We start from the raw sequence: 14400 nt of genomic DNA on the forward strand, positions 1-14400 counted from the left end.
TCTTGTGGTTCCCCGTCTCGGGAGGCTGCTGCACCGGGGCATCGGGCGCATACTGGGCATTCTCCAACGGTGGGTCCAGCGCATGGAGGAAGGCGAGCTCATAGGCGAAGTTCTTGAGGCGTGCTGTGGCTGTCGGAACAGATCCCATCCGGACAGTTCGACGCAGTTGTTCAAGCACTTTGTTCAGCGAGACCTTTCTCCCATCACGTCAGGTCCTTGCTTGGATCGTTCCAGCACGTCATCGAACTCTTCTGTGCGGATGTCATACGTTGCCATGAACGCAGACGGACCATCTTTGATTGCGCTAGTAAGGGCCGTGGAGCAAACATTAAAGACACGCTGCGAGAGGCTCTGCAATGCAGCACTCCAACGTATCTCAAAGAGGTTGCGCCGTGAGGCAGTCTTCTCTGAGTTGTATGAGTCTCGGATTGCCTGACACGTCAAGAATCAGTAAAGTGTGGAGCATAGAACGAAGAGCACCTACGATCCCGAGCCCTTTCTCCTCCCAGGTGGCCGGAGTCCGAGCCGTGTTACTGCAACTCAATTGCTCCAGCTCCTCAACGTGCTCAGGCACAGAGAGATCGGAGCACGTAAGCCATGCGCACTGACGGTGCATGAAGATGTGCCCGTCAATGAGGTACTGAGGGGTGAGCCAAGGCTGCTCGTCGCGTGTTGGGCCCGGATCATCGCCCTCATCGAATTGCATCTCCTGGAGGCACACCTTCTTGCAGGTCTCGATCCAACCTTGCGCCCATTCCTTCTCCGTTTTCGCGGCTACACTCTCCTTTGCGCACTTCTTCACGTAGTCGGAATATTTTGGAGCAGAGAACTTCTTCTGTTCTTCTACATTCACAAAGACGAGCAGGTTACGTATCCCCCAGGGGTTGTCGACGGGGGCGCGCATGTATTCAACCAACTAGAAGGGCCATTAGTGTTCCCGACATTTCAGACGGGTAAGAGTGTATACTTACCCGGAAAGAAAGGTGGTCCGGCTTCTCGGCCTTGGCAATTTCAATTGTCACAACGCTTATGGTCGCATAGTTTGAAGGGAACAACAGTGAGATCATGGTGTCTGGGATGTGACTGAGAGGGAACGACGGGACTTGGACAGGAGCGGACGACTTGGCTCCAGAAGCGCCAGAGCTTTCAGTGCGAGGGTCGGCGTCAGCGTGAGGGTCAACGTCGGCGAGAGGGTCGGCATCGGCGTGAGGATCGTGATCATCAACAGCGGAGGGGCCATCAACGACGGAGGGGCCATCAACGTCGGAGGGGCCACCAACGTCGGAGGGGCCATCAACGTCAGAGAGGGGATCCTCCGAATGCTTTCTCTTGCGTGCCTGCTCCTGCCGATCCTTCCTCTTGTTCTTCTTCGAGCGCGAATCCAACCACTCCTGAGCCTTTTCATCCTCCCTGGCCTTAGCCTTCTCCGCCTTGCCTTTCGGCCGCTTGGCCTTAGCCTTCTCTGCATTGCCTTTCGGCCGCTTGGCCTTAGCCTTCTCCGCCTTCGCCTTCTCCTCCTTCTCTGCCTTCTCCTCAGCCATCTTGTCGGCTTTCCGCTGCCTGGCCTCCGCCTTGGCTACAGCCTCGTCAGCTTTCAGCCTAGCGGCATCTGCAGCCGCCAATGCCCTCTGCTCAGGGGGCATCAACCTGGCCGCCAGGTTCTTCTCTTTTTTTGCCGCGGCTGAACTCGTGGCACGTCCCGCCGGCCTTCCCCAATACGCGTCTGTAGCGTCGGGTATCGGTCCCTTCAAGTCCTGGGAAGGGTTCAAGACGACCGCGACTGTCCATGTGCCCAACGTGATGATCCCTGCCCTTACTGCCATTAAGAGAAATAGGCTTAAACTGCTCGCAAGGAAATTGTGAGCTGGAGAGGGGGAAGACATGTGGATAGTCTGCTTTTGAAGATCGTACGTGAAACTATTATTTCATGTGAATCAGCATCTGTGGCGTGGCTGACGTGCCACACTCACCTCCAAAGCCTGAAAGTATCCGGATGGCGTCGGATGCAGTAACAGAGGGTTATCCAATCCTCTGGAGTAGCTTCGACGGTCTATGCGATGCTTAGTGACTGGCAATACCCGTAGTCTTGCACGCTTACCTTGTCGACCGCGGGAATGTAGGGCCAGCGAGGATCGTCGAGGAGGTGCCCAAAGATATGGTGCAGCGGATTGATCTCAACAGCTATGTCCGGGAGTTCGAGCTCGCTGGAAGCAGGGCTCGAAACGTTCGCACTGTGCGTGCCGCCGGACTCAGAGCTCGGGGGGTGTGAAAAGTAAACTGTGTAGACATCGTCAGTGGTATGTGGGCGATGGGCGGGATCTATGGGGACTTACCGGGTGAAGGGTCGCGATGGTCGGTGACAACAATTGCACCGTCGAGGGTTGAGGAAGTATCTTCCCGAGCGAGCTGGCGATGCAGGTAAGTGCAAGAGTCAGGATCCTTGGAGGAAAGATCGATGGGGACGTGAACGTAAGACATGGCGGGCGAAGGGACGGAGCGATCGCGGGACAGCTTCTGCAGAGTGACTCGAGCAACGACCAGGGTCCTGACACGCGCTATATACTTAATGCAGCCTGGGAATTGCTTGGGAGAGGCGATACGTCGGCCGGCCACTGCCCCCTTTGTTTAAATCGTTGGGCAACCACCCACACGTGGAGCGCCGCGGCGGCACGGGGTATGCCCCACGATTGGTAATCAAACGCCACCGAGCGGTGTCATGCCCCAAAAGGAAAGGGACAAGAGGCAGTACTCACTTTGAACAATGAAAAGTCTTCACGAACTTCACGCGAAAGCGGTCGGTGGTGGAGGAGAGAGAGAGAAGTGCGTGCGGTCCGAGCGCGGAAATAGCGATGAATGGAAGCCCGCAATCACCTGACATTAGGTACGTAAGGGCGGAAAAGACGGACATCATCGAACGAAGGGCGTCATAGAGCCCTCCTTGACTTTCGGCGAGTCCTGCGTGCCACTGCTAGTTACAGAATACTCATAATTGTGTGTAAAAATCTTGCACTGATAATATAAAGCATTAGGGGTGATGGATATGATACAATGTCCGGTGGTGGAGGAGGTAGAGGTGAAATCAAGAGGAGAGTACCGTCCCGAGGAAGATGGAGGAGTGAACTTGCCTGCGATCACCTGACAAGAACAGGAGAGCCGAGGAGTCCAACAGAGTCGAACACGACGGGCGTCGCGCGCAGTATACAACCTTCCGCTTCCGCGACAACAGTGAGTTTTGCGTGCCGCTACTGGTTATCAATACTCATAGCTTTTATAGAGATGGTAAAGAGGTCTTTAGAAGACATCCTTGGGACCACTTGCGCCGCATGCAACCACATATTCAAAACCGTACAAGGCCTTACCTCGCACCAGTCAACAAGCCGAAAATGCGCCTGGTACAAGAAGGGAAAGCTGAAACAGGTCTTTGATTTCGACGACTCGGATTCGGACTCTGAAGAGGATGGAGACGACGTCGAAATATCCGGGTACAGTGAACCTGGTTTCGATAGGTACGTTAAGGTCTGCAATTGGTCCGTCAGCTTTCTCACTATTCCAACTTGCAGTACTGGCAGCGGTGCTTCCTCTAGCGTCTTGGCAAGCCGACGTTCCACGAGCCCGGGGCGCAATGTTCCTGACCAGGAAGACGATGACCTGGGCTCTGTCTTTGACTTCATCGGTATCTCAGCCCCTCAACCAGCGGCTGCAGGTGAAAACAACGCGGAGGCCGGTCCTTCATCTAGGCCACTGAGAAGGACTGCAATTGCGCTGGATGACGATGAAGACACACGAGTTGAGGAGGTGGATGAAGAAGCGGCGAGAGTGCTCCGCATGGTTGAAGACGCGGGTGACGTGTGGAGCAGGGGCGGAAGTGCCAAAAAGAGGCGTACAGAAACTGCAGAGGATGAAGGTGAGTACGACGCGGTAGATCAATGGATTCTTGTAACGCATCTGTGCAGATAGAGACTTGGAACATGCCGGTGATGACAATCCCTGGGATCCTTTCGACTCAGAGATAGATTGGAAATTTGCATCGTGGGCCATCCAGGAGGGCCTCACGCAAACTTCCATTGACAAAGTTCTTGAGATTCCCGGTGTGCGTATACTTCTTTCTCTTCCCTTCGGCTCCTTGATTCAAGCCACCGCAGTTCCGGGACAGACTCGGCCTTTCCTATCACAATTCATACACACTTCTTCAACGAGTCGACTCTCTTCCAGAACGCGCGGAGTGGAAAGAGCGTTGGCTAACGTTCAAGGACCGGCCAAACGAGAAGCATCTTGTCCAGTACCGCGACATCATCGAGGCCATACGAACCCTCCTCGGTAACCCCGAGCACGCTGACCGTATAGTCTACCGACCGCGCCGCATATTCACTGACGCGTCTCGCACCAGCCGCATCTACCATGAGATGTGGACAGGGCGGTGGTGGCATGCCATTCAGGTGAGTTTGTCAATATTTTTCCAGTGTATCCGGCCTTGACGTTCCACTCAGAGTCTCTTACCAGTGGGTGGCAGCAGTGGCCCCGGTGATAATTGCAACAGACAAGACTCAGTTGACGCGGTTCTCCGGGAGCAAGGCCGCGTATCCAGTGTACATGACTCTAGGCAACATCCCTCGCGCCCTTCGCCGCAAACCTTCCGAACACGCCTGCATCCTTATTGGTTACCTGTCTGTCGACAAGGTCAGTTCTGATGGAATCACGCAGCGCAAGCAGCGCGCCCTCATGCAGCAACTATTCCACTCGTCCGTTCGCGTCATCCTCGAACCTTTGATCGAGGCCGGCAAGAACGGGATCGACGTGACCGGAGGCGACGGCGCCGTCCGCAGAGTCCACCCCATCCTCGCCACGTATGTCGCAGACTTTCCCGAGCAGTGCCTTGTTACCTGCACGAAGTACGGAACGTGCCCCAAGTGCCGACTACCCGAGGCTGATCTCGACGCTGCTTCCCCAGGAGTGCCAAGGAGCGCGCTTTGGACTCTGGACGTTCTACGCCTTGCAAGGAAGAAAAGCGGCGGAAACACCAACTCAGCAACGTACGCAAGGGCATGTACCAGTCTCGACGTCTCCGGATACGTCATACGCCCTTTCTGGAGCGATCTCCCCTTCACCGACATCCACTCGTGCATCACGCCCGACATTCTCCACCAGCTCTACCAAGGCGTGTTGAAGCACATCGTCGAGTGGTGCAGCGACCTCATCGACGAGAACGAACTGGACCGCCAAATTCGCACCCTTCCCCCCGCGTTCGGGACTCGTCACTTTGCTAACGGGATCACTTCTCTATCCCAAGTATCCGGTATGGAGTCCAAGCAGATCGCACGCATCCTGCTGGGATGCTTGGTCGGCAAGATTCCTCAGAACGTCATGCTCGCGTTCAGATCTCTACTCGACTTCATCTATCTCGCGCAATACACCACCCACGATGACTCCACCCTCCAGTACATGGAAGACGCCCTCAAAATCTATCACAAGAACAAACAAGCTCTGGTCAATCTTGGCGTGCGCGAACACATGAAGATCCCGAAGTTCCACTCCCTCCTCCACTACGTCGAATCAATCCGGTTGCTTGGCGCAACAGACAACTACAACACGGAAGCCTTCGAACGTCTTCATATCGACTATGCCAAGAACGGCTGGAGGGCGTCGAACCATCGCGACGCGCGTCCTCAGATGGTCCGATGGCTAGCACGCCAAGAGAAGATGATCATGCTCAGCTCTACCATTCGCAGGAAGCTACAAATCGACGAGGATCCGGACGAGGACGCTGCCTTTGCGTCTGAAGACCCGGACCTTTCGACCAAGCGCCACACCCAGATCAAGCTGCCAAAGAATCCAAGCGTACCGCTCCAGTCCATCAAGCTCGTCGAAGAACGTCACAACGCACCCGGTTTTACACACGCACTCCTCCAGCATATCTATACCCTCAAACTCGGTCGACGCCTCACTCCGACTGAGCTTCAGACCGCGTCGTCCAACTTGCCGTTCAATCGCGTCGACGTTTTCCACGGATTCAAGTTCGCTCCCCAGCCATTGACTGACGACAAGAACGAGACCGACGTGGTGAAGGCACGTCCAGCATGCGCCAAACAGCCTGCCCGTTTTGATACAGCAGTCATCCTGCAGGAGAGTGATGCAGAGACGACCGGCCTCCAAGGTATGTGACCGACTCGCGTTCAAATGAATATTCGTTTACTCAAAGACGCATGTCGCTCAGGAACAAGAATAGGACGAGTCAAGGTTATCTTCAGACTCCCGCAGCGCATACATGACCCGCGGACCAGCGTTGCCTTGCCTGCGCCTGCGTCCTGGCCAGATCAAGGGCCACTAGCGTATGTGGAATGGTACTCCAAGCTCGCACGTACAGCCGACCCAGTCCATATGATGTACGCGGTCAACAAACCCGCTCTCAGGGCCAACGGACATCCCCAAGGAGAGATAATACCTCTCAGCATGATACGGCAGTCTTGCCAACTGATTCCCAAGTTCCCCGGATCAGTGGGAGATTCTCCTGAGCATCTACCAGAGGAATGGACGACTCATACTGTACTGGATTGCGCTTCAAAGTTCTTATTGAACAATTGGACCTCTCACTACGCGTATCAAACACTTTGGTAGTCATTAGCTAGCTTACACGTACTCCAGGGGTCTTAATGTAGAGCACTGAAGCTGCATGGCTCGAGTCTTGAAAACAAGGCGCAAATCTCAAAGGTACTTCATTTCCCTTCAGCGGTCTTCAGGTGCATACTGCACTCGTTTAAGGTGCACAAGTTACCAGAGGTCGCTTAAGATCGCATGGTTCTTATTTAAGACCTCTGAAGTAAGAAACGTTTTTCCTGATGCTCCTGTGCTATCCTTTTTATCGTGAGCTTGAGGGCTTGGTAGATCGTTTGGGGGTTCTTGTCGTGGGATCTGTTCTGATTGTTGTACCCTTGGATCTCCTTCCATGCGCGTTCTCCTTCTTTGATTATTTCGGATAGGAACACTTCGTCCGTTAGGATGTGGGCCGGAAGGCTCCATCTTCCTTTCCCAATGTAGGGGGCCGCTGCTGACGTGAGTTTTACTGTGACGAGCCGATGGTCAGTTGGGACTCCTGTGTAGTGGATGTCCCAGGCTAGGGCTCTTGTTAGCAGGTCTTGTGTCAGGTATATTCTATCGAGACGGGAGCGTGCTGTTCCCCCTCTTTGTGGGAACGTATAGTCCTTGGTCTTTGGTTCCGTTGCTCGCCAACCGTCATATACTTGTAGACTGCGCAGTAGGTCTCTTAGTGCTTGGACCGTCGTTGTAGGATCTGATTTCGCTGGGAGTCTATCTATTGCTTCTTCGACGACGTTGAAATCGCCTAGGAGCACGTCCACTTTCGGGAGCGACCCGTCGATGGCTTTCCCGGTGAGGGTTTTCCAGAAGTTCATGTTGTCTGCTCGATTGTTCGGGGCGTATATGTTGAGGATCGACAGCCTGGTCTCGGCGTGCCATTTCATGTCAATCAGTAGTGCTCTTCCGGGGATGATTTCTGTAACGGTTACTCCGTTTGTGTCAACTAGTTCCCTGTTCAGGGCGAAGGCGACTCCTTGAGACGTTGTAGCGTTGGGTGATGCGCTGTTGTATATCTTAATGCGCCTTCCATATAACTTATGTATGTCGTCTACTTGTTCTTCGTTAAGGTGGGTTTCCTGGAGTGCTAGGACTCCTATCTTCTTCTCTCATGCGGTCGTTGTTCGACGTTTGTGTTGGTTCAGGCGGGGGGACTCGGCCGCTGTCTGGGGCCCTAGGGCCTCCTTCTGCGGTCGCCCTGCCTCCGTGTTCTGCCATCGCGTCAGCGATTCTTCCGTGGACAGGGGGCGCGGGGGTTTCTCGGCGGTGGCAGAGAGGGGTACCGTGTGCCAGTTGTTCATCCGTTATGGTGTTTCTCGAGTTATGTGTGTTCGTCGTTGTATATCAGCCCACCCGCTTACAACGATACGCGGGTGGCGGGAGCCTCTCCTGGACTCCTCAGGGGACATGCACGACGCCTGTCGGCGGTCGTACTTTACCATACTAAGGCGGGTAAGTCTATTAGTACCCTACGCTGTAAGGACCTTTGCCGGTGGGGTGGGCTTTCCTGTCCCGCACGCGGTCAGTATATTTGGGCGCCACCTTCACCGGCGGTCGGTTAGTCGTATTATCCTATCCTAGGAAGTAAAGAGGAAGACCTATGTCGCAGTGCGACATATTACTTATTATTGTTGTTGGCCTGAGGCCGTGAGTTGTGGTTCCTGTTCGTTTCGTCAAGAAGGCATTTTGATTGCAGGTTTCCGCTCATGCAGGCTACAGTATGTGTACAGTGGGGCTATCAAGATAGGTGGCATAAGGTGCTCGATGTATCGTTCGTTACTATTTAGTGGGCCCAGCCTTCTCCAGCTTCACGGAGTGAGGAAGCGTGAGCCTCGTCATTCGTCCTCGAGCTCGGGCCCGCGCCTCTACCATTACCGCGACCTCGACCGTTTGCGTATCCGCCACGTCCCCCGCGTCCTCCGCGTCCTCCGCGCCCGCTGTGAGAGACGGCAGTTTCGTCAACTCGTGATCGGGGGACGGGCTGCTGGTTATCCTTGAACTATTGGTGACCGCTCCGCGGTCGGGTCGTATTCGTCACTTGAGGCTGAGGAGCCGTGAGCTGGCGAGCAGCTGGAAGTGACGATTGGTCTTGTGGGAGCGAGGAGCCCACGGATTCGTAAGAGGTCGTACGGGGGCGAGGAGCCCGCGAGAAGGTCGTGCCCGAGGCGAGGAGCCCAGGGATGCGAATCGGCGAGGAGCACGGCCCGCTAAGTCGGCGAGGAGCTCGACTTAAGAAGTCGGCGAGGAGCCGCTCCCAGCGTGGCGAGGAGCGCACGCTTGAGTCGTTGCGCGAGGAGCGCACTAGACAGGAAGTTGCACCAGCTCGGACGGTGCGGTCAGTCGCACACGGACGAGGTGGTGGTAAGAGAGTAAGTTAAGATATCATTCTTCGTGCGCGCGCGCGCGACGTGGTCGCGAGCGCGCGACTTACGTAATTACATGGAGGTTACATATATTAATACGGAATGTAATTATGTACGTGAGCAGAAGACGTGCGGGTCGCGATTCTTGAATGCCATTTTGTAAGTGGTGGTGTACGCGGCCTTGATGCGCTCCACCGCGTCCGTAACAGAGCCCCCCATCGCGAGCTGTAAGTCTGCAGCCACGTCGGAACGTAGATCCCATTCGAGCATTAGTCGCGCGATCGCGAACCAATGGCGAAGTCTCACAAGGTCGTCGTCGCTGTCGAGATAACGCGCTTCCTGCGCAGACGGATAGTGCGAGGTGCCCTGGCCCCAAGTCCGGCGTATACGATCGCGCGTACTCGCCCATATCGCTCCTTTGGCCGATTCGGAGGAGGCCGCCTTGAGGCCGGGTAGCGAGTGAGCGGCTAACCGTTCGAAGTTGTATCGGAAATGGAACGTGCGTAGCTCCCAGACCACGTTCGCTTTCTCGTCGCCCTGAGGATTGCGCAGTGGCGAGATGACTCCGTCAGGGAGGGGATGCGCCGCGATGTCCTTGGTCGCCTTTACCAATTCCGGGTTTGCTCGAAGGCGGGACTTCCACTGCTTGTGGATAAGGGCGGGCCAGGTCGCCGGGTCGCGCTTCAACCTCTCTGTGTACTCGTGCTGCGTGTGCAACCAGATGAGAGTCGCGATGTACCCTTCGTCGCCGTCCGCCAAGAGGATTTGCGGGGAGGGCATGGGACGCTTAGGTTCCGGAGGGTAGCTGGGAGCAGGACCCAGCGCATTCTCCCAAGTTTGACGAAAGGTCGCGGTGTCCTCGCTTCTCTCGAAGGGGCGATGGACGTAGTCGTCCACTTCAGCGGCAGAGAACACCGGCACTCGTGTTCGCAGGGGAACTCCGGAAGTTAGTGTGACGACGTGCAGGGCGGCAGGGGGTGGGGGTGGTGGGACCGTTGCGAGAGGGTGAGGGACTGGCACGTCGGACAATCGACTCTCAAGGGGCAGCGTCAAGCGGTCGAGGAGCGATTGTCCCGCAGGCTGATTGCTGCCGCTGGCGTCCTCTCCGGCTGCGGGACTTGGAGCTGCTGCCATTCGTGAGAGCAGGCTTGCGGGCTGGATGCGCTCCGCTAGAGTTCGCTTCGTTGTGGGCGGTACCTCCGATGCCGGTGCCAGCCTGCTCTGTAGAGTAGGGCGCATTCCTGACGGTTGGCCTTCCGTGCGAGGCGTTGGCATTGGCGGCTGGGGAGGGCTCCCACTTTGTTGGACGGATGGTCCTCCAGTCGACGATACGGGACTTCGCGAACGTCCTCGGGGCGCGGGGCTCGATCCTTGCCGCTTAGCGAGTACTCTGCGAGGGTAGTCTCCCGGAGCCGGTCGTGGAACGTCGCTGTACTCGCGCCTAGGAGGTGATGAGACGCGGTGGGGTCTCCTGGGTTCGTATCGCTCTGACGGGTTCCGTCTACCCGGGGGCGACTGACGATCGTTGCGTCGTTCGTCGAATCGACTCCGTCGCGGGGAGCGGGAGCGAGAAGCGCGACGAGGGAAGCGGTGCGTCGGGGAAGGGGAACGAAGGCGACGGCGGTCCGGCGGGGGCGAGCGACGATGGTGACGGGATGAAGACGGGGAGCGTCCGCGGCGGTGACGAGGGGAAAGAGATCGGCGAGGGGGCGAGATCGCTCGACCTTTGCCTTTCTCTTGCCTCAAGGCTGGGAGGGTGCGATCGGATCTTCGAGCGTCCACGCGGACCTCGGCCGGCTGTACTAATGATTCCGGCGAGATGACCATAGGCGTGTCCGCTCGCCGCGGAGGCGTTCGGGGTTCGGACCGTCTGGGCGAAGGTGAACGTCGGATGGGAGACGAGGGGGCCATCTGCTCAATGGCAGGGCTATTGTTCCATCCTTCTTCCTCAGGGTCCGGGAAAGCGGACATTACGTTGGCTGGAGAGACCGCTGTAGGGTTAGCTGCGGGAGTTCCCAGGGGTTTGGAGGGACCGGCGCGGAACTGGTTGATAGGGAGAGGTCCGTCGCTAGGATCGTCCCAGTCGAAGTCCGAGTCTTCCTCGGCTCGCAGTTCCGCCTCGAGTTCCTCCAGGTACTTCCTCTTCTTCTTCCCGATCTTCTGTTTGGGAGCGTCGACCTCGTCATCCCACCCTTCCAGAGATAAGCGGACGTCGAATCCTTGCACGGGTCGCAGGACGCTAGGCGAGGGCGTCGGCGATCTGCGGACGTACCAAACGCGGACGCCGAACCAGGCAAGCCGTTTGAGGAGCTCGTCGTCCCCTTCCCGAATCCAGCATCCTACCCCCGTCGTTCCAGTGCAGGGAATCGACATTCGCCCACTATCCAAGGACTCTTGTAGGTAGGCGCGGTAGGAGTAGGATCGTAGTTCCAGGAGGTGGTGCTGTATTACTGCTACATTCTTCCGCGCTGTGTAGAGGTCGGTCAGTTCGACGGGGAGCCGGTATACTTTGTCTCGGATGACAGCGGGGCGGAGCACAAGGGACGAGGGAGGGTTGTGGTCCCGATGGAGGAAGGACTCAGCGCGCCCGACCTCGGCTTCGTACAGGTCCTGAAGAGCGCGGGTGAAGTCGTCCATAGGGGACCCCTTTCCGGTCTGACGGTTAATAACCAGAAAGGTTCCTCTCTTCTCCTTTCCTCCTAATTCCAGCGTGACGTACGCGGGGTCCGCGCCTTCCTCTCCGCTAGGGACTTCGTACATAAAAGGCCAGTGCCCTTGGGCAGCGTTCCACCATTGAGGATGGTAGCCAGGCTCGAAGGCGCCCCGGCGACCATCCGAGAATATATCTTCTCGCTCCAGTTGGTTAGGGGGCGAGGGAGGCACGAAGTCGGCGTTGGGTGACACGGCGTAGTCGCCGTTGCCAAGAGCCGTGGCGACGCGTACTGCTCGATGCGCGACGTAGAGTTGCCAAGCCGTATTCCGAGGCTGGATTCTCGGCGGAAGGGTCCCGTAATCCAGAGGGAACCAGAGAGAGCTCCGGAAACGGGGGGCCGTCGAAGAAGAGGGAGTGGGACCAGCCATAATGCCACGCATGAGGTTCGAATTCGAACACTCGTCGAAGGACAGCGGAGGTTTTCACGAAGTTCGCAGTTCGAACGTTCGTGTTGGGGAGCTGAGGTTCGGCTTCGAACACTCGCGGTGAAGAGGGAGGAAGAGAGAGGAGGGGAGAGAGGTCGAGTGGCTGAAGAAGCGCTCCCGAGTTAGGACGCCGCCAATTCCGTGGCACGGTCACGTGCTTGACGCGGGACGCGTCTCGAGCCGCGCCGCCTGTCCAAACAGAAACGGGAAAACTAGGTTACTCTAACTACACTACAACTGTACGTGGTTCTGACTCGAAGCTTTTATATACTGTTATGTACCGGTTGCGGGGCTAAGGGCCGAGAGGACCTCGATTCGCCTAGGCTTCACCTGGTTAAAAGATGAAGGGCTTTGTATTCCTTGAGGATCTCGTAAGCGTTGCGCAGATGCGAGGCGGGTTCCCAAGTGTCGTAGATGGGGCCGAAGTCTTTCCACCGAATCAGGAATTCCAGTCGGTTGCTCCGGAACTTATTTCTGCGCCAAGATACGATAGATTCAACTTCATATTCCTCGGCGGCGAGAATCTCGGAGTTGCGAGGGTCCGGCAAGATCGGACGCCTTACATCCGTCGAGATGAGGTCAGGTTCGCGATACCTTCTGAGATGCTCAATGTTGATGACTGGGTTCATCGGGTAAGTACTGGGCATGGCGAGCCGGTATACCAAAGGATTGACACGTTCAATGACGGTAAAAGGACCCAGCATCCGTTGAACAAGCTTCTTGCCGGTGCCTTTGACGTCTACTAGCTCGAGAGAGTGAGGGCTGACCAGAACGCGGGTCCCCACCGGGAACGTTTCCGTTCGTCGACCTTCATTGTATTGACGAGCCGCTTGTTCTTGGGCCATCGCGATGGCGTCTCGAGCCCTTTGACGGTGAAGTTCCATTTTCATAACGAATTCAGTGGCTGTTTCGCTAACGAGCAGGGGACGCTGCTCGTAGCGGTTGGTATGGCCGATGAAGTCCAAGGATCCCTTAGGCTCGAACCCGTAAAGCAGGAAGTAAGGGGAGTAACCGGTGGCGGAATGGATTGACGAGTTATAGGCGTGAGCTAACGCGGGGAGCCATTGCGCCCATCCGTGTCGGTTACCTTGGACGTACGCCCGTAGCATCGTCTCCAGCCTCTGGTTGACGATTTCCGTCTGTCCGTCATGCTGGGGGTGATGTGACGAAGATAGGCAGAGATGGATATCCAGCTCAGCGGCCACCGCTCTCCAGAACTCGGATATCCATCGGCCGTCCCGGTCGCTGATGATGTGGTCGGGAATCCCGAATCGGAAGATGACTTGGAGTATGAATAGGTGCGCGAATTCGACGGTGTTGAGGGTTCCATTGCAAGGAATGAATAGTCCGAACTTAGAGCATCGATCGACCACTACGAACGTCGCGTCGAATCCATTGGAAAGGGGTAAACCCGTGATAAGGTCAAACGAGATCCATTCGAAAGGTCGGTCGGGTACCGGGTTAGGGCGGAGTAGTCCAGCCTTTGCTCTCCGGTCCACTTTCGTCTTCTGGCATACATCGCAGGACATGGCGTAATCTCTGACGTCTTTGCGTAGCGTCGGCCAGAAGAACCTGGTGTTAATGCGTAATGCCAACTTGGCCGGTCCTTCGTGTGCTGACTCATACGGAGAGTCGTGAATCCTTGCAATGAGGGGGAACACTTCCGAACGAGGGACGCAGAGTCTTGCCGGATCCGATCCGGTTCGCATGTAGAGTAGCCCCGCCGAATCGGTGAAGAAGCATTGGCCCGCGAACTTTTCCAGACCCGGTTCCGACGCCTTCTTCCACTTGGTTTTGAAGAATTCGTCTTTGGCATAACCTTCCACAAATCTGTTGCTGTACTCCTTGCTGAGTTCGATGAGAGCGGTGGGTGCTGACAGATCGTCCTTTGGTTCGTACAGATCGCCTGAACTGTGATTTACAGTCTTCGTGGGTTTCGGCTCTTGAGTATTAGCAAGCGGTGTATTCCGACGAATACGCTCCGTGAAGACCTGAGGGTGACGCTGTCCCTTGAATCTCGTCGAGACGGGGATTGCAATCTTGTCCAGCACGGCACGAGGAGGTTCCTCTCCTACGCTCGTGTCGACTTGGTCCTCATCGTCGGAACTTTCTCCTGAACAGGTCGGTGATTCGACCATGTTCTGAGATTCTTCCCGGTACGCGCCCCCCACGTTGAGGCCCGAGTCGTCAGATGGCTGATTGCAGAATGGAGCTGATGCTGGAGACGCGTCCAAGATGTCTTCCCAGGAGTGGATTGTGGAAGTTGTCGCTGCCATTTTCAGCGCTGGGGATCGTTCTGCTGCCATTTCAG

General features: G+C 56.4%; 1 protein-coding gene across 1 annotated transcript; it reads right to left on the reverse strand.

The window, feature by feature from the left end:
* Positions 1-9059: 9059 nt before the first annotated feature.
* On the reverse strand, positions 9060-12032 carry C8Q71DRAFT_726159 (uncharacterized protein; the record flags this gene model as incomplete). Its single annotated transcript, XM_047921749.1, has 1 exon — positions 9060-12032. One exon carries the CDS (start codon positions 12030-12032, stop codon positions 9060-9062), a length of 2973 nt encoding a protein of 990 aa, XP_047775374.1.
* Between the last annotated feature and the right edge of the window lie 2368 nt (positions 12033-14400).

Source organism: Rhodofomes roseus (genome assembly GCF_022264815.1).
Source record: "Rhodofomes roseus strain CIRM-BRFM 1785 chromosome Unknown C8Q71scaffold_21, whole genome shotgun sequence".
NCBI lineage: Eukaryota > Fungi > Basidiomycota > Agaricomycetes > Polyporales > Fomitopsidaceae > Rhodofomes > Rhodofomes roseus.